Source organism: Diceros bicornis, chromosome 35 (assembly GCF_020826845.1).
Source record: "Diceros bicornis minor isolate mBicDic1 chromosome 35, mDicBic1.mat.cur, whole genome shotgun sequence".
Lineage (NCBI taxonomy): Eukaryota > Metazoa > Chordata > Mammalia > Perissodactyla > Rhinocerotidae > Diceros > Diceros bicornis.
Window position 1 is genome coordinate 10996099 of NC_080774.1, and position 23774 is coordinate 11019872.

The following is a 23774-nucleotide window of genomic DNA, read 5'->3' on the forward strand; positions in this document are numbered from 1 at the left end:
GGGGTTGGGGGGAAATGGGGAGGCATTCGTCAAAGGGTAGAAACTCCCAGCTATAAGATGAATAAGTTCTGGGGATCTAAGGTACAGAGTCTGATTATAGTTAACAATACAGTATTATACACTTGAAAGTTGCTAACAGAGTAGATCTTAAATGTTCTCACCACAAAAAAGAAATGGTAACTGTGATGGGATGGAGGTCTTAGCTAATGCTACAGTGGTAATCATATTGCAAGATATAAATGTATCGAATCAACACAATGGACACCTTAAACTCACACAGGGGTTTGTGTGTCAATTATATCTCAATAAAGCTAGGGGGAGAAAAGAATTCAATTTTTAAAAATTTAATGTAAAAAAGAAGGAAAAATAAACCCAAAATTAACCACTTGTCACTACCCTAGACCAAGCCACACACACACACACACACACACACACACACACACACACAAAGGAATTTTTATGAGAATTGCACTAAATGTGTGAATTATTAGGAAGAATTGGCTCCTGTAAGAATAGAGTGCAATTGTATTTCTGGGCTCTCAATTCTGTTCCATTGATCTGTGTGTCTGTTTTTCTGCCAGTATGGGGCTGTTGTGATTACTATAGCTTTGTAGCATATTTTTAACTCAGGGAGTGTGATACCTCCCAATTTGTTCTTTTTTTCTCAGGATTGCTTTGGCTATTCGGGGTCTTTTGTTGTTCCATATAAATTTTAGGATTCTTGGTTCTCTTTCCGTGAAGAATGTCAATGGGGTTCTGATTGGGATTGCATTGAATCTATAGATCGCTTTAGGTGGTGTTTACCAGAGGGGAAGGAGGTGGAGGGAGGGCGAAAGGGGCAAAGGGGCACATGTATATGGTGACAGATAAACACGACTATTGGGGGTGAGCACTATGCAGTCTATACAGACACTGATATAATAATGTACACCTGAAGTTACACAATGTTATAAGCCAATATGACTTCAACAAAATAAATTTTTTTCCAAAAAGAATAGAGTGCAGCAGTGAGAGCTTGCACTGGGTTTGAATCCAGTCTGACAACTTTCCAGCTACGTGCCTTTTGACAAGATGCCTAGATTCTCTGTATCCTAACTTCCTCATCTATCAAATGGGTCTGATAATAACAGCATCTACTGGCGGTTGTTGGGAGGATTACATGAGATGTGTGTACAGCAGCGCAGGACAAGCATTCTGCACGAGTTCCTTATGATTGTTGGTGTTTAGAAGGCATCCTTCAGCCAGAGAGCAAGGCAGGAGCTACTTGTTTACGTAAATGTCCTCCAGGCCGCTCAATTCAAGCTCTGACCATTTTTTCATGTAAATCCTGCACATTTCTTAAATGCTCAAGGTAGATTAGTCGGCGCCCGTGCTTGTGTTCTGTGGACCCGCTGCTGTGGAGGCGTTCTGTTCGGTTGTGTTGAGTTCATCCTTGCTGGGAGCTGCAGGAAAGGTAGACCTGGTGCTGGGAGCGGGGAGGCCAAGGAGAGGGCGCTGCGAGTGCAAAGGGAACCAGGAAGTGGGTGCGCCGGCCCGGAGCTGCGGGAAAGAAACGAAACTGAAACTGACAGCGGGGAAGGAGGCGAATCTCTGCGATGCGGGGGAGGAGGTGGGGAGGCTGCGGGAGGCGGGTCAGCAGCGTCCTTCCCTCTCCCCACGCCGGGCGCACGACTTAAGACCGGGCGCTGCGGGCACCTGGGGACCGCGCAGAGCCGGGACGCAAACCCAGAGGCGCGCGAGGGCATCGGAGCCCACGGCCGGCACGCGGAGCCCGTCCTCCCGGACCATGGACGTGTACCGCACCCCCGCCGCGGCGCTGGACAGCCTGGTGGCCCGCAGCCTGCAGCCCCCCGCGGAGTTCGTGGGGGCCGCGCGGCGCGCCCTGGGCGCCCTGGGCGCCGCCCTGAGAGAGCGCGGGGGCCGCGCCGGCGGGGCTGCCCAGCCCTGGAGGGTGCTGAAGATCGTCAAGGTGAGCCGCCTGGGTGGGGCCGACCTCAGGGGCTTCATTTGTAAATAGGGACAATTCTCGGAGGACGCAGGACGCGGGCCCATCGAGGTCGGGGGTAGGGGACGGGGAGGGGTTTTATCAGCTCTTTTCATTCATTTCTTTAACACTTACATAGCACACTTCCTATGCGACAGCACCAACATACTGCTCACAACAGCCCGGGGAGACAGGTACTGTTAACTCCCACTTGACAGATGGGGAAACTGAGGCACAGAGAGACAAAGTAACGTGCCAGCCTGTAAGAGGTCCAGCCAGGATTCGAAGCCAGGGAATCTGATTCTTGCATCTATGCTCTTCAAGGGCCTCACACTATGCCTGGCCCTAAGGATGCAGAAATAATGATACTTTATAATAACAGCCCCATGTACTGAGAAATTACCAAATAACAAGGAACACTGTCTCATTAAATGAGTCAGTCTTCACATTCAGTGAGGTGGGATTCTTGTTCCCGTTTTATGGATGGGTAAACTGAGATTGGGCGTGGTGAAGCCACTGCCCCAGGCCACTTTTTGTCACTTAAATGCCACACTGTCCCGTGACCTCAGGATGCCTACAGACCAGGGAGGAGACAAGTGTCAGCTACCCTATTCAGGGTAAACCCAGGGGGGCCAGGTGGATGAGGGGGCCTGGGAGGATGGAGCTGGAGATGGCCTCAGAGCAGCTAGTGGTTTCCTAGGGCTGAGTCTTAGCTTGGGAGGTGGAAAAGGAGGAGGAGAGACTTGCAGCCTAGGAGATGTGGAGGCAGATTTCTGCCTTTGAGGTGGACAGGAGGACTTTCTGCCTAGCAAGAGTTTAAGGATCTCTAAAGCTGGCATCCTTAGCTTCCAGGAGAACCTGGAACAGCTCTCGTGCTTGAATTTAGCTATGGCCTTCCGATTATTCAAGGCCTTGAAGGAGGCAGTGGTGAAGTGGGTAGGGCTGTGGGCTTCTTTTCTAGTCTTGAGATGCCATTCCCTGCTAAAAGGGCTCCTTGGAGGAATGGCTGGTTTCAGGGCTGGAGCAAGATGTACAAGATGAGCCTGGGGCTTCTGGTTGGACCAAAAAGCAAAGAAGGGGTCACAGACCTCTGAAGTCACATCAGAAGGACATCCCCCCAGGGCCAACATGAAGGGGCTCCCCTGCCCCGGTTGTGACCACCAAAAATGTCTCCAGACATTGCCAAATGTCCTCCGGGGACACAGTCACCCACACTGGGAATCACCATTTTAGAGCTGCCCATGAAAGTGTGTGGGGCGAAATGACACCTTGGCTGGAGTTTCTTTTGGAATCACACAAACAGGAAAAAGACGTTGAGCAAATGGAGCAAATGTGGCAAAGACTTCTACAAAATCCTCTCTTCTTTTGTGTAGGTTTGGAAACTTTCATAATAAAAAGTGTTTTAAGTGAATTAATTTATGGAGGACAAAAAAAGAATGTGGATTTGGAGTCTGACTTCCTGGGGTCAAATCACCACCCTGCCTTTCCTGGCTGGGGGATCGCGAGCAGGTGGAACTTCCCTGCACTTTCGTTTCCTGGTTTGTAAAGTGAGGAGCCCAGTCCTGGTTCTTGCCTCTTCCTGGCTGTGTTACTCACTTTCCTCTCTGAGCCTCACCCACGTCTGTAACTGTGTGTAACCACATCAGGTTCTTCCCTGTTGTAATCGAGATTATATGTGTCACATATTTGACAGGGCATCAAGCACAGAGCAGAGACTCCGATAATGTGCGTTTCCTTCTCAAATCGTCCAGCTGCCAGCTTTACAGAAAGAAACGCTGGTCAGACAGGTCTCAGAAATTCAGCGAATCATATCACAGTTTTGTATTGATCCTGGGCCAAAGTCGTGAACATATGTTCTGCAAACCAGAATTTGTTTCACCTGCAGTTTTAATTTTTTTTAATGTTAGTTGCCAACATTTAGAAATCATGGGTTTACATATGAAAATTGCTTTTCTTGAAAACTCAGACCTGGCTGCCCTGGGCCCTCTTTCCTGCATGGCATCAAATGCCGGGAGCTGGGTGGCCACAGTCTCCACCCAGCCCACTTGCCTCACCCAAGTTGCCTGCCAGCCTGTGTGGGCACTAGAATTGGAGAGTGCGGAATTCTGAGTTCTTTCTTTCTTCGTAGGGAGGCTCCTCAGGCCGGGGCACGGCTCTGAGGGGTGGCTGTGATTCTGAACTTGTCATCTTCCTCGACTGCTTCAAGAGCTATGAGGACCAGGGCGCTCAGCGTTCAGAGATCCTCAAGGAGATGCGGGCACTGCTGGAATCCAGGTGGCAGGACCCGGTGCCCGGTCTGAGCCTTGAGTTTCCTAAGCAAAACATGCCCGGGATCCTCCAGTTCCGACTGGCATCCACAGACCTCGAAAACTGGATGGACGTTAGTGTGGTGCCTGCCTTTGATGCCCTCGGTGAGGGGCGCCTGGCCCATTCCAGGGTTGGGGGCAAGATCATTAGGAATAAGACAGGGCTTCCGTTTCTTGTCCTCCACCAACCTGCTGTGTGACCTTGTATTTTACCTTAAAAGCACTGATGTGATTTTTGCATTCTCCTTCATAATGCACCCATGCTTGATTTAGCTTAATAATATGCCCCAAGTCCACATCTGTAAAATGAGGCTAATAATAATGGGATGATAGTAATCTGTCTTACAGAGTTGTTGGAAAGGCAGTGTGCATATATACATGTAATGAACTTGGAACAGAGCCTGGCACCTGATACGGCTACATGAGTCTTTGCTATTATTTCTATTATTCTCATTACTATTTTTTCAATCATTATTATTATGGACCATGAGGCTCTGGGAGATTGCTATCTTGAGTTTGTCCAGGGTTATGATGTCCTGACAGACAGCCTCACTCTCCCACACCTGGTATACCCACCCTCTGGGTACCCATATATTAATCACAATAACTACTACTTATTAAATGCTTAATTATTCCAAGCACATGACATGTTTCATCTTATTAACTCCTCAAAACAAATCTATGAGGTCAGTACTGTTTTATCTTCCATTTTACCAATAGAGGCACAGAGACGTACAGTAACTCGCCCAAAGTCACACAGCAAGTAAGTGATGTCAGGAACCTAGAAAGTTATGGAGAGTTTATTTTCCCAACCAAGCCCATGGGAAGTGGTGGAGGAAAAGATACATACTGTAAGTCGGCCGGCTCTGAGTTGCAATCCTGTCTCCGTCGCTTGCCAGCTGTGAAACCTTGGGCAGAGCGCTGAATTCCTCTGTGCCTGTTTCCTCTGCTATAAAATGAGGTGAAGGACTGTACTTGCCTCAGAGGGTTCTGGTGGGGATACAGTGAGGGGATTCATGTCAAACTTGCAGCACAGTGCCTGGCATGTAGTAAAAATGTTAGCAATCCCTGCTAAGGAATCAGAACCTCTCACCGTATATTTCTCTGGCATCGTGCCCTCCCCCCACAGCACTAATTAATTAAAGAGATGTACAGTGGTACTTTAGTACTGCCTGAGGGAGCCTCAGGGAGGAAAGCATTGCCAGCTTCTAGAACTGCTGACTCAGCTGGAAGCACCGTTCCTGTTTAACCATCTTGGAATGAGGCTGGTCTAGAGCTTTCCTCCTTGCCTCCTGAGAAGTTCCAGGCTCACTTCCTCATCCTCCGACCCCGATGCGGGTGGATCCCCCGCAAATTCCCCCCACTGTCTCCCAGTGCCCCAAGCTGAGCTCCGCACCAGCACTGCCCTCCATCCTGTGTCTTCAGCACCCTTCCTGATCACAGAACTTCACACCCACAGGACAGCTCAGCTCCAATGTCAAACCCAGGCCCCAGGTCTACTCCACCCTCCTCGACAGCGGCTGTCACGGGGGCGAGCACGCGGCCTGCTTTGCAGAGCTGCGGAGGAACTTCGTGAACACTCGCCCGGCCAAGCTGAAAAACCTCATCCTGCTGGTGAAGCACTGGTACCGCCAGGTGAGGCCTCTAGCGAGGGTCGTTGCTCCAGGCATATGACTGTTTGAATTTCTGCTTCCATGATAGAATAGTTTCTTATGTTTAGTGGCCATTCGTGTTTCTCTTTCTGGGAATTGCCTGTTGATATCATTTGTCCATTATTTTCTACTGGGTTGGCTGTCTTCTTGTTGATTTGTTGGCACTCTTTATATATTCTGGGTGCTAATTCTTATTTAGTTAATATAATGCAAATCTATTCTCCCAGTCTATGGCTTGTACTTTCACTTTGTGTATAGGTCTTTTGTCACAGGAAATGGTTGAATTTTAATGTAATCAGATGTGTTCATCTTCTTCTTATGTGATTTGTGCTTCATGTGTCTTATTTAAGAAGTCTGCCTATCCTGACTTTCTCAAATTATTCTCCCATGTTTCCCTCCGAAAGGTTTTAAGATTTCCTTTTCATATTTAGGGCTTTGAAACTATCTGGAATATTTGATGTACGGTATGAAGTGATGTGGAGTTTGTACACCTCCCACTCCAGCCTCGGGAATGTCCCCCTGCACTGTTCATGCTTGTTGATAGACTCTTGTGTATCGGGGAAGGGGTCCCCAGCCTGTGCCTGGAGGGGAGCGAACAGGCTTCCCAAAATCTTAGGGCACATGGCTTGGTTCTTCTGTTGGACCACTCATCATAAAGCAGATCTGGTATGAGGAGCCCCTGGATTCTGATTCTTGCTCAGCCACCGACTTGCTGTGTGACCCTGGGCAAGGTCACTGGGCAAGGTCTGTCTGCTCCCCCCTCCTGGGGGCTTGACTCTCATACTGCTCCCTCCCCCCGGAATATGAGCCAACTACCTTGCTGAAGCCCCAGCAGTGAGGGCAGATGAGAAACACCGGATTCCTCTTGGCACAGCCTTGGAACACAGGCTCTCGTCCCAGGCTCAGCCTGCGGGGTCCTTGCCCCAGAGACTGAGGGATCCAGCAAAGTTCCACAGAGATCTAGCTCTCCCCTGGCTCCATCCTCTGAGCCCCTGCCCTGCGCCCTCACAGGTGTGCCCACAGGAGGTGAGGAGGGAGACGCTGCCCCCCGCCTACGCTCTGGAGCTGCTGACTATCTTTGCCTGGGAGCAGGGCTGCGGGAAGGAGGCCTTCAGCCTGGCCCAAGGCCTCCGGACCGTCCTGGGCCTGATCCAACAGCATCAGCACCTGTGCGTTTTCTGGACCCTCAACTACGGCTTCGAGGACCCGGCGGTCAGGCAGTTCTTGCGGCGCCAGCTTGAGAGACCCAGGTACCTCCTAATACCCCGCCCGTCCTCCTGTGCCCGGGCCTCGGGGAGATAATTAACATTGACAAAACAGCTCATACCCACTGAGGGCCTGCGTGGGGGCCAAAGCCAAACGCTGCACATGCACTTTCTAGTTCAGTGGGTTCAGCGCAAGATGCAAATTAGAATCACTTGGGGAGTTTCAGTATATTACATGTTTTGTGCGTGAACGTTTTAGTGACGTGTAACATACACATCCAGAGTGCACATTTTGATGACTTTGTATAAAGTGAACAGACCTGTGAAACCACCACCAGATCAAGGTAGAATGTTCTAGCAATCCGGGAGCCTCCCTTGCACCCCTCCCAAAGGTAACCCCATTCTGAGTGTTATCATTACAGTGCTGTTTTTAAAATCATCTCACTGGCATCATACAGCGTGCGCTTTTGTGTCTGGCTTCTCTCTCTCAACATGAAGTCTTTGAGATCCATTCACAGAGTTGCGTGCAGTTGTGGTTCATTCTTTTTCATTGCTGAATAGTGTTCCATCGTGTGAATTTATCACAGTATGTTTGCCATTCTGCTCATAGTGGGCATTTGGGTTGTTTCCACTCCAGGGCTATTACAAGTAGGGCTGTTACACATAGTCTTGGATGTGTATTTCAGTGCATATGCATATGTGTTGGATATCTATCTAGGGATGAATTGCTAAGTCATTGGGAATAACTCAGGGTCTTCAGGGAGCGGGGGGCGGGGGGATCCTGCTATCCTATGATTCCAATGTGCAGCCAGAGTTGAAGACCGTTGCTGCAATTTAATCTCCACAACAGCCCCTCAGAGCAGGCACGGTTGTTGTCCCCATTTTGAAAATGAGGAATCTAAGGCTCAGAGAAGGGAAGTTGTCTGCCCCAGGTCACACAGCTGGAAAGGAGCAGAGTTGGGATTGGAACCAGGTTCTGATCTTGATCTTGACCATCTTGCTAACCAGAACCTTCTTGTCCCTCTGGATTTGCAGGCCTGTGATCCTGGACCCCGCTGACCCCACGTGGGATGTGGGAAACGGGGCAGCCTGGCACTGGCATAGGCTGGCCCGAGAAGCAGAGTCGAGCTACGCCCACCCGTGCTTTCTGCAGGCGGCAGGGGGCCCTGTGCAGCCCTGGGAGGGGCCAGTGAGTGAGGGGCTCCCCGAAATCCTTGGGTTCGACACCTAATTTATGTGCTCAGTGTTTCCTGAGCATCTACTGTGTGCCAGGGGCCATGGGGTGTGGACAGAGTTGAGAAAGCGAGGGCACCAGGCATGTAAACAATCTAACCGCCAAGGCAGGCCTGCCTGGAGGAAGGAATGCCCTTGTCTTCGTGGAGTTACTGTCTGCTTACCAAGCTGTGTCCGCCTGCCACAGGGGGACCTTCTTATAATTCACCCCCTCTATAAGGGCACCTTTTTCTCATCTGCACGAAGGCGCCACATGGGCTAGCGGTGGCCCTCCCACTCCCCCTCTCAGCCTCAGTCGCCCTGACTGTACAAATGGGAGGGGGCTGGTGAGAGAAGGGGCATAGCAACCTCGGTGCGTGGGTAAGACAGCTCCTCCGACAAACTTCCAGGGCTTCCCACGTGCCGGATGCCCGGGTTTGGACCACTCCATCCAGCGAGACCCTGCCCAGAGGACCCCTGCGGACAGCGGGAGTCTCAGTGGTGTGCACCCGAGGATAGGGAGCGGGCAGCCCTCATGCCCCGCTCCTGGTCCCTCGAAAGTGGTCGGCATCGCCCCCGCTACCCCGGAGATGGTCTCAGATCTGTCTCAGATCCCTGCCCCCGAGCTGGACCGCTTCATCCAGGACCACCTGATGCCAAGCTCCCAGTTCCAGAGGCAGGTGAGCAAGGCCATCGATGTCATCTTGCGCTGCCTCCGTGAGCGCTGTGTCCACAAGGCCTCAAGAGTCAGCAAGGTGAGTCGGGCAGGTGGAGACACGGATGGGACCTATGGGGGACCACAGTGGGGAGGGGACGGAGCCACAGCAACACAGCTGAGGGCAGACGGGGGACTGGCCATCTGGGGAGGGGCAGTGTGCTGGCCAGAGAGAGATATTTAAGTGCCAGCTTTTTTTAAATGATACATTAAAAAAAAAAAAAACATAAAAAACACTGTTAAACCATAATCAGACCACTTCCCTCCTCAGCTCAAAGTCCTCCATGGTTTCACAGAGTAAATTGCCTCAAGCCTGTAGGACCTGGCCCAGGTCTCTCTCTGACCTTCACTTACTCCACGTTGGCCTTCTGGCTGCTTCTGGAACTCACCCGGCACACGTCCCCACTGCCTGTTTTCTCTTTCTGCAACGCTCTTCCCCCATCCACTTGGCTCTCCCCCTCCCCCCCGTATGTCTGCAATCCAAGTTGCCTTCTCACTGAGGCCTGACTGCCCGATTTCACATCGCAGCCTCCACTCCCAGGCCCCTCCCTGCTCCGTGGGCCTCCACACAGCATCTGGCACTTTCTGGGCCTACTGTTTGCTGACCGTCCCTCCCTTCCCCTCCCCCTCCCCCTGCTAAAATATCAGTTCCAGGAGAACAAGTAACTTTCATCCACTTGCATATCCTGGTACATGTAAATGCTCAATAAACATCTGTTGAATGAATGAGTGAATGAATGAATGAATGAATGAATTGATTGACACAGGCCAACAGAACGTACCTGCAGGCCTCCTGTGGCCCTGGGACCTCCACGTGCAACCTATGGTCCAGATGTGCGGTGGTAGGTGCTGCAGCTGTGTGCCTGCCGTCTTTGGTCACGGCTCCCATCACCCCCCCACGTTATCTGCTGCTGCGTGTTGGTCTGACTGTGTGCGGCCTTCCCGGGTCAGAAGGCTGTGCAGGCAGACACGGTCTGACTCGCTGCCAGGCTTCTAAGAGTCAGAGGTCACAGGGCTCTGCTGTGGTGGCCCTGGACCCAACATCCACGAGAGAGCAGTTTCAGGGCTGCAGAGAGGATGCAGCTGGTGGGGTCAGAGCCTGACTCCTGGGCTCCCAGAGGGTCATGGCTCTGAGATGTCCTTTCCCCTGCAGGGGGGCTCGTTCGGCCGGGGCACAGACCTAAGGGGCGGCTGCGATGCCGAACTGGTCATCTTCCTCAACTGCTTCAAGGACTACAGGGACCAGGGGGCCCGCCGTGCGCAGATCCTTGATGAGATACGGGCACAGCTGGAATCCTGGTGGCAGGACCCGGTCCCGGGCCTGAGCCTCAAGTTTCCTGAGCAGAGCGTGCCTGAGGCCTTGCGGTTCCAACTGGCGTCCACGGCCCTGGAAAGCTGGATGGATGTTAGCCTGCTGCCCGCCTTTGATGCCGTGGGTGAGGTGCCCAGCCTGTGCCTTGGAGAATTGTGTCTTTATAGATGATCTGTGTGTGTGTTTGTGTGCGTGTGTGTTCGTTTTGTTTTGTTTTCCTTTGCAGTAGCTATTAAGACTTTCTCTTGGTTCATAGTAGTCTTCAGTATCTGATACGTCTGCGTGTGGATTTCTTTTTATGTATACTGTTTGGAATTTGTTGTGCTTTTTGAACCTGAGAACTCAATTCTTCATTTAGTTTTGGGAAAATGTCTTCCAATCTCTCTTGGAATACTGCCTCTGCCCTATTTGCTCTAATCTCTGCTTCTGGAATGACTATTAAATGGTGTCTCCTTTCATTCTCCATGTCTTTCCAACTCTCTCACTTTGCCCATCTCTATCTCTCTCAGGGCTGTCTGCTGCACCGTTGTTCAAATCTGTCTTCCAATTTACTAACTCTCTTCAAATGCGTCTAATCTGCTACCAAGCCTTAATTTTTTATAAATTTCAGTGATTTTATTTTTCACTTCTAAAAGTTCTATTCAGCTGTTTCTTAAATCAACCTGTCATTTGTTCATAGGCGTCTGTTCCTTCATTGTGGCTTCAGTTCCTTTCATCTCTTTCATTATTTTAGTCTCTCAGATTGTCCTCTTTTCTCGAATTCTTGAAGTGCTAATTCTCCTAGTTGTTGTGTTGCCTGACTCTCCCTTGTGGTGGATCATTTCCTCGCGTGGTCTGTAATTTTTTATTGTGAGCTCGTCTTTGGGATATGTGGAACTTTTATCTTCTCTCCTTCTCTTACCTTCTCTCCTCCCATGGACATTCCTTCTGCCCTGGGTTGGAGAAACATCCTTTAGGGAACCAAATTTTGACTTTCCTTCTAGCTCGGCTTCGAGAGTTTCACTCCTTCTCAGGCCAGTTTTACATTAACAGCCTGGGACTTCGTCATCATACAGATACTGTAAATTTGGACTCCTAGCATAGGATTGGACCTCAGTTTCTTTCTCCTCCCACCCAGAGCCCTACAGCAAGCTCCCTTGAAGCCTCTCTGTTAGTGGGTGACCTTTTTTAGTCAGCTTTTACGGAGAAGGCATCTATTCCAGAGCGCCTTCTCCGTAGGTGGACTGGGACAGAGAGGGAGGGGACTCAATTCCAGCTCCTCTCCACACCTTGATTTTCTCTTCTGGGAGATAATAACGTTATTCATAGCTACCGTTTATGTTTATTGAGCACATGGCATATTCTAAGCACCTTACATGTGGATTTCACTTCATTCTTACAAGAGCCATACGAGGGGAATGCTATTATCCCCCTTTTACAGATGAGGAAACTGAGACCAAAAGAGTCAAGGTCACACAGCTAGGATTGGAACCCAGGCCCGTCTGTCTCCAAAGCTCATTCCCTTAACCACTTTGCCACACAGCTTGTCAGAGTCAAGATTATCCACCTTGCAGAGTTACTCAGTGGATTAGTGAAAATTATTTAAAAGCACACAGCGCATAGTTGGTGCTAAAAAAAATAATAGTCCTGCTTGTTATTCTCTTATAGATTGTGTATGATTGACGGCAATGTTTTATAATTGATGTTGAAGTATTAATAAAGGCTGGTGAGTGGCTGGGTTGGGAATGCTGCTGTCTTCAATCAGAACTGTGCACTCAGAGTGCTTCGAACATCCACAGGGCAGCTCAGCTCTGGCGCCAAACCCGAGCCCCGCGTCTACTCGACCCTCCTCGACAGCGGCTGTCAGGGGGGCGAGCACGCGGCCTGCTTCGCAGAGCTGCGGAGGAACTTCGTGAACACTCGCCCAGCCAAGCTGAAGAACCTCATCCTGCTGGTGAAGCACTGGTACCGCCAGGTGAGGCGTCTGTACCACTCTCTCCTCCCAGGATGCAGTTGCTGTCATGGCAACTGCCTCAGCCAATCAGCTTCTCCCCTACACAGACATCTCCCCTGCTTCACTTCTTATTGGCCATCCAACTGGAAGGACCACCTCCTCCATCCTACATCCGTTTCCTGCCCAGACCTGGAAGCCCTTGGCTGAAAGAGAATCTTTCCTCCACTGAGTCCACAAGTCCTCGTTTCTTGATTCACCGTTTGTCTCTAGCTCCTCTGTTTCTCCTCCTCTCTCCTCACGCTGCTAATTATTTCCCTGTGCTTTCTCACCTCCAAGCCTCTGCTCGTGCTGTTCCCCCATCACCATCTTCTTTGCAAGTTGTGCTAAATCCTCAGCACCCTTCAGAGCTCCCTCACTAAACACGCCTCTGAGTGCCGGCTCGCCTGCCTTTATTCAGCAAACGTCTACCGACCACCCATCATTGCTAACTGTTGTGATGGATGTCGGGATACCAAGACGAATACATCGCAGCCCCCATTCCTATACAACCACCCCAGACACCCTTTGAGGAAAGACTCTAGGCAAAGACCAAGTCTGAGCCTCTTAGTCTCACCGTGTGACCTTGGACAAGTCACTACCCACCTCTGGACCTCAGTTTATCCACCTATAAAATGAGAAGCCTGAGTCAGACCACCTTCAAGTTTCTGTTCTTTCTGTGGTTTTGTTTTTTATATCCCTCTCCTCCTCCAAGTGCGTAGGGCCATCTTAGCACACAGTAGGTGCTCACACTCAGTGACTCTTTGATTGGCTTTGGATGACATAGGTTGCAGCTCGTAAGACAGGAGGGCGGCCAGCCTGTGCCTCTCTGCCCCCAGCCTACGCCCTGGAGCTCCTGACCATCTTTGCCTGGGAGCAGGGCTGCGGGAAGGACCGTTTCAACACAGCCCAAGGCCTGAGGACCGTCCTGGGGCTCGTGCAGCAGCACCAGCATCTTCTTGTCTACTGGACGGTCAACTACAGCTTTGAGGACCCAGCTCTCAGAAAACACCTTCACGGCCAGCTTCGGAACCCCAGGTGCACACTTGCTTCCCCACTGCCTGCCCTGCATCATCCCTCTCCTCCCCCCCTGTCACCTGGAGTCATGGGACCCAGGAGGGGTCCAGGGTGGGGTTTGGGTGCCCCAACCCTGCTCCCCACTCCGCTTCCTTCTGCATTCTGCTGAGGAAGCCTGGACACAAGGAGCCCCAAAGAAAGCCAGGGCCAGTTTTATTAACACAATAAAACACCATTTCTCAAATTAAGGGGCCACCCGACAGCTTCCTGACAGAGGCGGCCAGGCAGGGATCCTACAGCTCTTGGGCAAAGTTGGGCCAACCTAAGGTCCTGACAGTCTTCTCCATCTCCCCAGCCCTCACTCCTTCCCAGTCTCTCCCACCCCCCTGCTCCTTCACTGATTCCCACCTTCCCCACCTGCCTGCCCATCCACTCTGCCCCCAGACCCCTGATCCTGGACCCTGCAGACCCCACCTGGAATGTGGGCCAGGGCAGCTGGGAGCTGCTGGCCCAGGAAGCGGCAGTGCTGGCGACGCAGGCCTGCTTTATGAGTAGAGAAGGGACGCTGGTGCAGCCCTGGGATGTGATGGTAAGAGGGGGGGTCCCCGGGGTGGCGGATGCTGGTGGCACTCCCTCCCAGATCCCCTTTCCCGGCACATCCGGCACATCTCCAGCCGCTAGGAGTGTTGGCTGCTGACAGCTTACAGCTGAGGCACAGATGGTTCCGTTCCGGCCAGGGCTTGAGTGACACGGGTACAAAAGGCCCACCCTTGTTTCAAGGCAGAACCAACTCCATGATGCAGCTCATGCTCCAGAGCCCCCCGTGGGATCAGGAGAAAGCTCTCTGCAGCTGAGCCTGTTTAGCTCCTTCCTCCGCCCTGTGCTGCTTCCCTCACTCCCTTCTCCTGCAAGTGCTCTCCCACTTAATCCCGTGCACGAGAACCCCCATCACGGCTCTCCTCCTGGGGCACCCTGCTTAAGACGATAGCCATTTGTGGCTCCCAAAGGGCTATGGCGCTATCGCATTTGCTATTTGGCAGCAGGATCTCGTAACCAGTGCTTAACACTCAAGACAATCCAGTGAGGCATGGGCCTCCTTAGTGCCCCCATTTAACATTGGGGAAACTGAGGCTGTGTGGTGGGGATGGAAGCAGAACTTGAACTCTGGTCCCTGTGACGCTGGGACCTGCCAAGCAGTTGAGAAGAAGAAAAGAGGGGATAGTGGGAGCCTTGTCCTCACAGGATATCAAAGGGCAGGGCCCGGCGTTCATAGGGAATGCTGTCTCGAGCTGGCCCTGCCTGGCTTCTCTCTGCAGCCCGCTCTCCTTCACCAAACCCCAGCCGAGGACCTGGACAAGTTCATCAGTGAGTTTCTCCAGCCCGACTGCGACTTCCTGGCTCAGGTGAAGAAGGCTGTTGATACCATCTGCTCGTTCCTGAGGGAAAACTGCTTCCGGGATTCTCCCATCAAAGTGCTCAAGGTGGTCAAGGTGAGTCCTCAGAGAGCTGTGGGCAGAGAGGGGCCTGCAGGCTGGTAATGTCTCCCAGGCCCAGCCCGGACCTGACCCATTTCTGTGGCCATTGTGGCAACCAGCGCAAAGCCAAGCATAGAGCAGAAAGCTGAACGTGGTCATGGGTAGATGGCAGAGGGTGGGCTCAGATGCGTCCAGCAAGTTTCTTTTGGTTGCTCATGACAGCCAACTCAAAAGAAGCAACAAAAAGTATGTATTGGCTGATGTAAATGAAAAGCCCTTGAGTAGATCTAGCTTCAGGCACAGCTAGATCCAGGAGCCCATGCAGAGTCATCAGGGCTCAGCTTTCCTTCCTACTCTTGGCTCTGTCTTCTTCTGCCTTTGGACAGGCCCTGTCCACATGATGGTCTTTGGCATCTCTAAGATTCCAGAAAGGGAAATTCTCTTTTCTCGAAATTCAAAGAAAAGTCTTGGAATTGAGTGTCATTGGCCTGGCTATCCATCCCCGAACATCCCCAGAGCATGATGGGGCTAGCGAGACATCATGCTCTGACTGGCCAAGCCTGGGTCTCATGGTGGATTCAGCCGCACGTGGACATCGTGGGCTGAGTGTGGGGGAAGAGTGAGTCCCCCAAGAAAACCAGGATGCTGACCCCAGAAGGTGGAAAGGATGCTGGGGGTGTACAAAAATTCACATTATCCACTGCACCAGATAAAACCTCAGCTCACAGCTGGAGTCACAGTGAGACCAGGGTCAGCTCTGGAGCCAGCATCAGCATAGAGTCAGCCAATGAAGAGTCCCAGGCCTGCTGATTTGCTGTGTGACCCCAGGCAAATACCCTCCCCCTCTGATCCTTGCCTTCCTCATCCATAACACTTGAGGACGGTAGCCTGACTCACTGTGCTCAACTGTGGCTTCCCTCAGAATCACAGGGAGGCTTTTAAAAAATATGCTGACAGCCCAGTCCCCTCCCAGGCAGATTAAATCGGTCTCAGGGGCGTAGGAGCCAGGCATCGGTCAGACAGGCTTGGGAACCGCAGTCCTGAAAAAAATCTCTCAAATCCCTCCCAGCCCCCAAACATGATGGAATGAGAAATTTTGCATTTGCTGAAGGGTTTGAACTTGTGTCTTGCACATTTCTTTTTCTCACAACTATGCCACGTATTAACCCATGTTAAAGACATAGGACAGAGACGTTAGGTGACTTGCCCAAGGTCACACAGCGGGTTCCTGACTCAGAGTGCAGAGCCCAGAGGCTCTGGCAGGAGGACGGCAAGCAGTACTTTGAGGGTCGAGCCACCTGCCGTGTCCTCCCCAGGGCGGCTCTTCAGCCAAAGGCACAGCTCTGCGAGGCCGCTCAGACGCCGATCTGGTGGTGTTCCTCAACTGCTTCTGCCAGTTCGCCGAACAAGGGAACAGGCGGGCCGAGATCATCTCAGAGATCCGAGCCCAGCTGGAGGCTTGTCAGCAGGAGCGGCAGTTTGAAGTGAAGTTTGAGATCTCCAAGTGGGAGAATCCCCGCGTCTTGAGCTTCACCCTGACATCCCAGACGATGCTGGATCAGAGTGTGGACTTTGACGTGCTGCCAGCCTTTGACGCCCTAGGTGAGGTGCCCAGGCATGGTCCTGAGAAGGGGAAAAGCAGAGGCAGGGCTGTCATGGCCAGTTGTAGAGCTTGTGCACTGCACAACAAGACCCACCTGTTCACATCGTAGGCATTGCAGATGTGGATGTTTATCACATCTGTCCTGCAAAGGGTACATCTTCCTAATTCACACAAAGGAGCTAAATGGGCTGACAGTGGCCCTGAGCTGGGTTCTGGTCCCAGCAATTCCACCGACGTGCTGGATGATCTTGAACAATGGACTGCTCGACCTTGAGTCCGTGTTTTCATCTGACAGTGAGGACACTGAAGTGTCTCAGAGCATCCCCAGCTTTGAGTATTTGTGTACCACTTCCCCCCCCGCCACAGACCCACTTGATCAGTCCACTCAATAAATGCACCTACTCTGTGCCCAGACCCTTCCGGGGATGGAGGACAAATCCCTGAACGAAACAGATGCAAGTCTGTCTGTATCTGTTCAGCTCTGAGTTTGGGTAGGAGAGTCTGCAGCAGAGGAAATCCACTGTATCTGAGTGTATCTGGTTCCTGAGGTTTGGAAAACAAGTAGCAAGGGAGAGATTCATCCAGAAATGTATCTGAATCTATTCAGTGTGCAGTTCAGGAGCGAGAGCTGGGGATCAGGGGTGACTTTAAGTGCCAGGGAACCAGAACAGTAGCATCAGCTCTGACCACATCCAGTTGTGTGAGCTGCAGGAAGCTGTAAGGGGGAGACTCTCCCTTTCTTAGAGAGACATGAGCAGGTGCAGAGAGCATTAAAGACAGATTAGGTCCTAGGCGAGACTTGCTCCATGCTGGGTAAACAGGTGGCTTGAAAGCAGGCAGAAAAGGGAATCAGATCCTCACCAGGGATGTAATGCGGGCCACGACACGTCTGTGTTCCACCCAAAAACACCCTGTGGCCTAGCTTCGGGTCCCGGTCCACCCCTAGGGAGATGCCAAGCAGGAGATCTCGAGAAGTCCTTTCTGAGTCGGCCCGCCGCGACTCTGGGAAGTGAAGTGATGGTTTCCTTCTCCCTGTGCGCAGGCCAGCTGGGCGCCGGCTCCAGGCCCGGCTCTCAGGTCTACGTGGACCTCATCCACAGCTACAGCAACGCGGGCGAGTACTCCCCCTGCTTCACGGAGCTGCAGCGCGACTTCATCATCTCGCGACCCACCAAGCTCAAGAGCCTGATCCGGCTGGTGAAGCACTGGTACCGGCAGGTTCGGCACAGGGACGCGGCCGCCCCCCAGCGGCCCTGGGCGCTCCCTCTGGAGCACTCTCCTGGGAGGAGGCAGGGCCCCACCCCCGCCAGAACCCTGGGCTAGGGGAGCAGGGAGAGGGCTATTTCCTAGCTGTGGGGCCTTAGTTTTCTTATCTGAGAAATGGGGCTGGCAGAACCATGTCGCAGGATTTGATGGGCTAATGCACTGTGACGCATCCGGCATAGGTAGGTGCTCAATAAAAGTTTGGGGTGGGTCTGCCCACTCTGGAAGGGTCCCTCCCATTCCTCTTCACTGCCAGTAGGGACCAACACATCTCCTTTCTCCTCGTTCCCCAGTGCAACAAGATGCCCACGGGGAAGGGCTCCCTGCCCCCCCAGCACGGGCTGGAACTCCTCACGGTCTACGCCTGGGAGCAGGGCGGGCAGGGCCCTCAGTTCAGCATGGCCGAGGGCTTCCGCACCGTTCTGGAGCTGGTCACCCAGTACTCCCAGCTCTGTGTCTACTGGACCGTCAACTACGGCAGTGAGAACAAGACCATCAGGGACTTTCTGGAACTGCAGCTTCGGAAGCCCAGGTTCAGGCCCCCCCTCGCTGTCCCATATCTGGGGTCACTCACTCCCTCCCCGCCTCCCGAGGGCACAGAGCAGAGACAGGAAAGTCCTCTTTCAGGAACTGAGTGCCTTTCTAACAGTGACACTTAGCATGTGAGGGACAGGCAGCAGCTTCCTGGTCACCAGTAAATGGGAAATGCAAGATCCAAGTTAAATCTGAATGTCAGATAAACAGCGAATAACTTTTTAGTATAAATGTGTCCCGTGCAGTATTTGGGACATACTTATGCTAAAAACAAAAACAAACAAACAAAAAAAACTAACTTACTCATTTACCCAAAACTCAAATTTAACTGGGCATCCTCTAGTTGTGTTTGTTGAATCTGGCAACCCTATCTGGGAACCCACCAGGTAACGTACGCATGTCTCGTTCTTGGGGGTTTTGCTACCTCTGAAATGGTCCAGAGACAGCAGAGGTGTTTTCACAAGTTCATGATGCATCTCCAGGCAGTGGACGATGGCTCCTTAGAGTGATGTGTTGAAGAAGACTCTGAGGTTGCGATTTGGCTCAGCTGAAAAGAGTAGCCTACTCAGTTAGTGACGCCTACCACGGATGCAGGAAGGGAGAGTGGTGGAACCAGTGCTGTGATTGATTAACAGTGCCTGCTTTATGTGCAGAAGGGGTAAGCGTGGCCTGAGCACTGTGGTTGATTGGTAATGTCTGCCCTGGACGCAGCAGGGAGAAGTGGTCCATGCGTAGCTTATTTTCGCTTCCTGCCCTGGAGTGGGTGCCTGGAGCACAGAGGAGTCTCTGAGCCCTGCCCCTGTCTCCTGCAGAGTGTTGGGTGAGGGAGGAGAATAGTCCAACCAGTCCCACAGGTGAACACCTAGAAGTTTGCAGGAATAAGACTGACCCTGGATGGGAATTGCAGGCCCATCATCCTGGATCCAGCTGACCCGACAGGCAACCTGGGCCACAATGCCCGCTGGGACCTGCTGGCCAAGGAAGCTGCTGCCTGCATGTCTGCCGTGTGCTGCATGGGCAGGGATGGCACCCCCATCCGGCCGTGGCCAGTGAAGGTGAGAGATCTGGTGTGGGGGGGGGCACCCTTTGTTGGGGGCAGTGTGATCAGGAGAGGGGTGTGAGTCCTCCCAAAGGGGCAGGGCCCAGTCATGGCCCCAGGTGTGCCCCGTGCCTCCACGTCCTGTCTGTCCATGTGGTCAGCTTCTCCAGGAAGGTTAGGGGTAACCAATATCTTCTATAACCCTCCCCCAGGCTGCCGTGTGAAGCCCAGAAAATCAGTGGTCATACTGGATGGACAGATGGACACCAGCCCTTGGCATGGGGAGACTCAGGGTCACCTGCCAGATGTGTGCGTGTGTGTGTGAGCGAGAGAGAGAGAGCAATTGATTCAGTGCATCTGTCTCCTCCTTTGTCCAGCCTCCCAACTGATATCCCTGCCTCCCAACCCTGCCCCCTCCTCCAGGCAGCCCCTTCTGCTTTCCCAGCCCGACTGAGCTTCACTGACTACCATCTCATATCAGATGGGCACGTCCCGGCTCACACACTCCTCTGCCCCCATGGCCTGCACACTGGCGTCCAGACTCCATGGGTCGGCCTCAGCCTGGGTTTTCAGCTTCTCCATCACCCTCATGGCTTCTCTTCTCAGACAGCTACTGCTGCATCCCACACTGCATCCCACCCCTGCTGAGACGGTCCTCCTCCCTGACTCCTCTCTGCCTGTCCACACTGCTCACATCCTTCCTCCTGCTGAAACCCTCCCTGACCTCCCAGTGGCCTCGCCCTCTTCCCCAGTCCAAGAAATTTCCACAGCGATGGCAGAGTTTTCATCTCGTTCATCAGCCACAGTCAGCTGGTAGTGGCTGCCTGGAGCCCTGTGCTCTGAAGGATTCTGAAGAATGGATACGTAGCTGGGAAGAGTGACCTAATTGATTGGTGATGTCTGCCATGGATGCAGTATAGGAAAGTGGTGACATGAGTGCTACGATTGATTAGCAATGCCTGGCCTGGATGCAGGAAGAAGGTGCTCGCAGGCCTACAGTGTATTTCTGGGCTACTGAGGAGCTCTCTGAGCTCAGCCAGTAGCAGGAGAGCAGGCACAGATCAGCTAGCTTTGTCTGCCACAGACACAGAGGGAGTGGGGGCATGCCTGCCATGAAGTCCCTCTCATTGGACACCTAATTGGATGCCTTCTCATTGGAGGCCTCCTCTTCTCCACCCTGCCTGTTTCACTCATTCTCCCAGTTTGCACATCTTGATGCCGTGCCTTGTTTGTATTCCTGAGTTTTTACTGGGTTCCTGTCTTCTTTCCTGACCCACTGGAATCCTCCGCCCATGGCATCCTCCATCCACAGAGCCTAAATGTGAGCCAGTGCCCCAACAACAGTGCTCAGCCTGTTTCTGGGCCTCCAGAACAAATCCACCAGGTGCCTGCAGGTGGCACTCCTGACCTTCAGTCCAACAACAGGGTCCCTCTTAGTCAAGGCTGAGCACGGAAAACAGAAAGCACTCCAGGAATCATGAGCAGAAAGGGACTACATCTAAATCCCTAGATGGGCTGGAGGAGCAGAAGGCAGGGGCCACCTCTGGACTGTTGGTTTCAAGATTAGACCACCGTGGCTAACTCAGAGGACAGGAGCTGCTGCTGCTTCTGCCCACACCACTGCAGCCGCCCTCTCTGCCTCACACCCACAAAGCTGGGTCCAGACCCTCGAACGTGGCCTCCGGCAGCCACGAACATCTCTCAGGACTTGCCAGCTGCCAGCGCTGCACAGAGATGGCTTCTGCCTCCGTCCTTTAGCACAATCTAAAGTGCAGCTGGGATTCTGACTGCTGGGGAGTCTGAGAGGTGAATGTTTCGTCTCCCACGCCGTGTAGCACAGGGAGAAATGGATGCCCGGTGCCTGGGGGGCAGCATCCGGGACAGTGTCCCCAGCAGATGCACCGTGAACGTCTGTTGGGTGGGTGATGGAGTGGCCCATCCCAGAGGAGTGGACCAGGGAACAGGGAAAGAGCCACTACTCATCCCCTCTCTGTCCCCCAAGTGTCTTAGACAGTCTGACTCTCTGTGGACCACTGCTGGGCACTGCCTGTCAGGTGCTATCTTAGTCCATTCAGGCTGCTATAACAAAGTACCACAGTTTGGGTGGCTTATAAACCACAGAGATGTATTTCTCAGAGTTCTGGAGGCTGGAAGTCTGAGATGAGGGTGCCAGCATGGCCGGGTTCTGGTGAGGGCCCTCTTCTGAGGTGCAGACTTCTTGTTGTATTCTCCATGGGGGAAAGAGAAGTAGCCAGCCCTCTGGCCTCTTCTATAAGGGCACTAATCCCGTTCACGGGGGCTCCACACTCCTGACCTAATCACCTCCCAAAGGCCCCTCCTCCTAACACCATCACCTTGGGATTAGGGTTTCAACATGGGGGTTCGGGGGGACACAGACATTCCTTGCATTGCAGGGATGCAGGACAGGGGACCGGGGAGGAGGAGCTTCCCCGTCGCCATCATCATTCTTGGAGAGAGAGCGATGGAGAGCTGTGCCTCTGCTTTAGTCCCCTGCCTTCTTCGGCTCAGCCCGCAGGGACTAGAGCGGGTGAGGCTGAGGCAGGGCCTCCCACTACCTGTGCCGTGTTGGTGCCTCCATCTTGTGTTGTTCTTGCTGCTGAATGGGTGTTAATAAAGTCGTCTTGGACTCACCTCGATGGCTGGCTGGGAATCCAAGTCTGGAGCTCTCAGGACCCCAAGTTACACCTTCTGGGTTGGCCCTGGCTGCTGCAACACACAGTTCCTAGAGCTCTTGCGGGCAGCAGAGACCTGCCCTGCCAGGTGTCCAGCAGCAGATGCGGACCTGGCCTGGGCATTGAGAGCCATTAGTTCTCATCCTGGGTGGAGTCGGTGGTGGGTCCCAATTTGGTAACTCCCATCCCCACCACATGGACTCTAGATCTCCCTCTCGAAATGGCTCTAGAACTAGGATAACTGTGAGCTGGTGGGAAACGGGGCAGCGCGAGTGTGTGGGAGGTGAGGGGTGGCTGTCATGTGGGCCCAGTGGAGAGGAAGTCCTGCTGATCCGAGCAGGGGCGTATTTTATTCGAGCCCCTGGGTCTTTGTCAGTGGCCACCTGGTATTGACATCGTGGCCCCACTGTAACTTTTGGGGGCTTCCTGATGCAGCCACACCCTTAGATAGATGCCAGTTCTCCGTAAGTTGACTTATACATTCAATGATCACCCATAAAGTACTCACATGCACTTTTCTCTGGAACTAGACAAGTTGCTACTAACGGTCTTATGGAAAAATACACATGCAAGAAAAACTAGGAAAATGCAGAGAAAAGAGCTTTGAGGAGGGACTAGCCCAATATGAAAACATACTGTGCAGCCTCTAGTATTTAAACAGCATGGCAGTGGCCTGTAGATAAACAGGCCAGTGGATTTGGGTGGCTACTGCCACGACCCTGGGGGAAAAAATAACGAAAAGATAAATGTGATCAATCAGCAATTGAAAGCTCAGTGTGAGAGCCTGAGGGCCTCCTTGGTTGCATATGAAGAGGCTCTTCCCATCTCCTGCAGCCAGAAGGCAAAGGAAAATGAGGACCTAGCCCAGAAGTGAATTGCAAGGGATGCAGGGCTCCAAAGAAAGTGTTGGGTTTTTTTTTTAATTTTCAATTTAATTTAATTTCTAATTTTAAACATTTTTTATTGAGATAAAATTCACGTACCATAAATTTCCCCTTTTAAAGTGTACAATTCAGTGGTTTTAGCACATTCACAAGGTTTATATTTGGTATATTCACGAGGTGAGCCATATCACAAGGGGCAATCATCATACTAATTCCAGAACATTTTCATCACCCCCAAAAGACACCTAAAACCCATTAGCAGTCACTCCCCATTCCCTCCAACCCCTTCCCCGCCTAGTCCCTGGCAGCCATTAATCTGCTTTCCGGGAGCTGGCCCGGTGGCTCAAGCGGTTAAGTGCACGCGCTCCGCTGCGATGGCCCCGGGTTCGCCGGTTCAGATCCCGGGCACGCACCGAGGCACTGCTTGGCAAGCCATGCTGTGGGGGCGTCCCGTATAAAGTAGAGGAAGATGGGCATAGATGTTAGCCCAGGGCCAATCTTCCTCAGCAAAAAAAGAGGAGGATTGGCAGATGTTAACACAGGGCTGATCTCCTCACAAAAAAAAAAAAAAAAAATCTGCTTTCTGTCTCCATTACAGACGTTTCATGTACATGGAATCCTACAAGATGTGACCTTTTGTGTCTGGATTCTATCACTTAGCACAATGTTTTCAAGGTTCATCCGTGTTACAGCATATGTCAGTGCTTCTTTCCTTTTTGTTACTGAATAATATTCCATTGTATGGATATGCCACATTTTGTTTATCCATTCATCCGTTGATAAGCATTTGGATTGCTTCCACTTTTTGGCCACTAGGAATAATGCTGCTATGAACATTTGTGTACAAGATTTTATGTGGACATATATTTTCATTTATCTTGGGTATGTACACCTAGGAATGGAATTTCCGG

General features: G+C 52.2%; 1 protein-coding gene across 1 annotated transcript; it reads left to right on the forward strand.

Moving 5' to 3' along the window:
• Nucleotides 1-1580: 1580 nt before the first annotated feature.
• OAS3 (2'-5'-oligoadenylate synthetase 3) lies at nucleotides 1581-21938 on the forward strand. Its single transcript, XM_058531458.1, has 16 exons — nucleotides 1581-1969; nucleotides 4113-4395; nucleotides 5750-5925; nucleotides 6954-7192; nucleotides 8183-8336; nucleotides 8770-9114; nucleotides 10228-10510; nucleotides 12165-12340; nucleotides 13143-13393; nucleotides 13817-13961; nucleotides 14689-14862; nucleotides 16164-16449; nucleotides 17493-17668; nucleotides 18007-18245; nucleotides 19155-19302; nucleotides 19499-21938. Exons 1-16 carry the CDS (start codon nucleotides 1787-1789, stop codon nucleotides 19508-19510), a joined length of 3270 nt encoding a protein of 1089 aa, XP_058387441.1. The 5' UTR covers nucleotides 1581-1786; the 3' UTR covers nucleotides 19511-21938.
• Nucleotides 21939-23774: the final 1836 nt, after the last annotated feature.

What these genes read in the sequence shown, in the direction of transcription:
- OAS3 (XM_058531458.1), top strand. Translation starts at nt 1,787, where the DNA reads ATGGACGTGTACCGCACCCCCGCCGCGGCGCTGGACAGCCTGGTGGCC. An exon ending in TGCAGCCCTGGGAGGGGCCA is followed by an intron (nt 8,337 to 8,769) that starts GTGAGTGAGGGG and finishes ACAAACTTCCAG; the next exon opens with GGCTTCCCACGTGCCGGATG. An exon ending in GGCCAGCTTCGGAACCCCAG is followed by an intron (nt 13,394 to 13,816) that starts GTGCACACTTGC and finishes CTCTGCCCCCAG; the next exon opens with ACCCCTGATCCTGGACCCTG.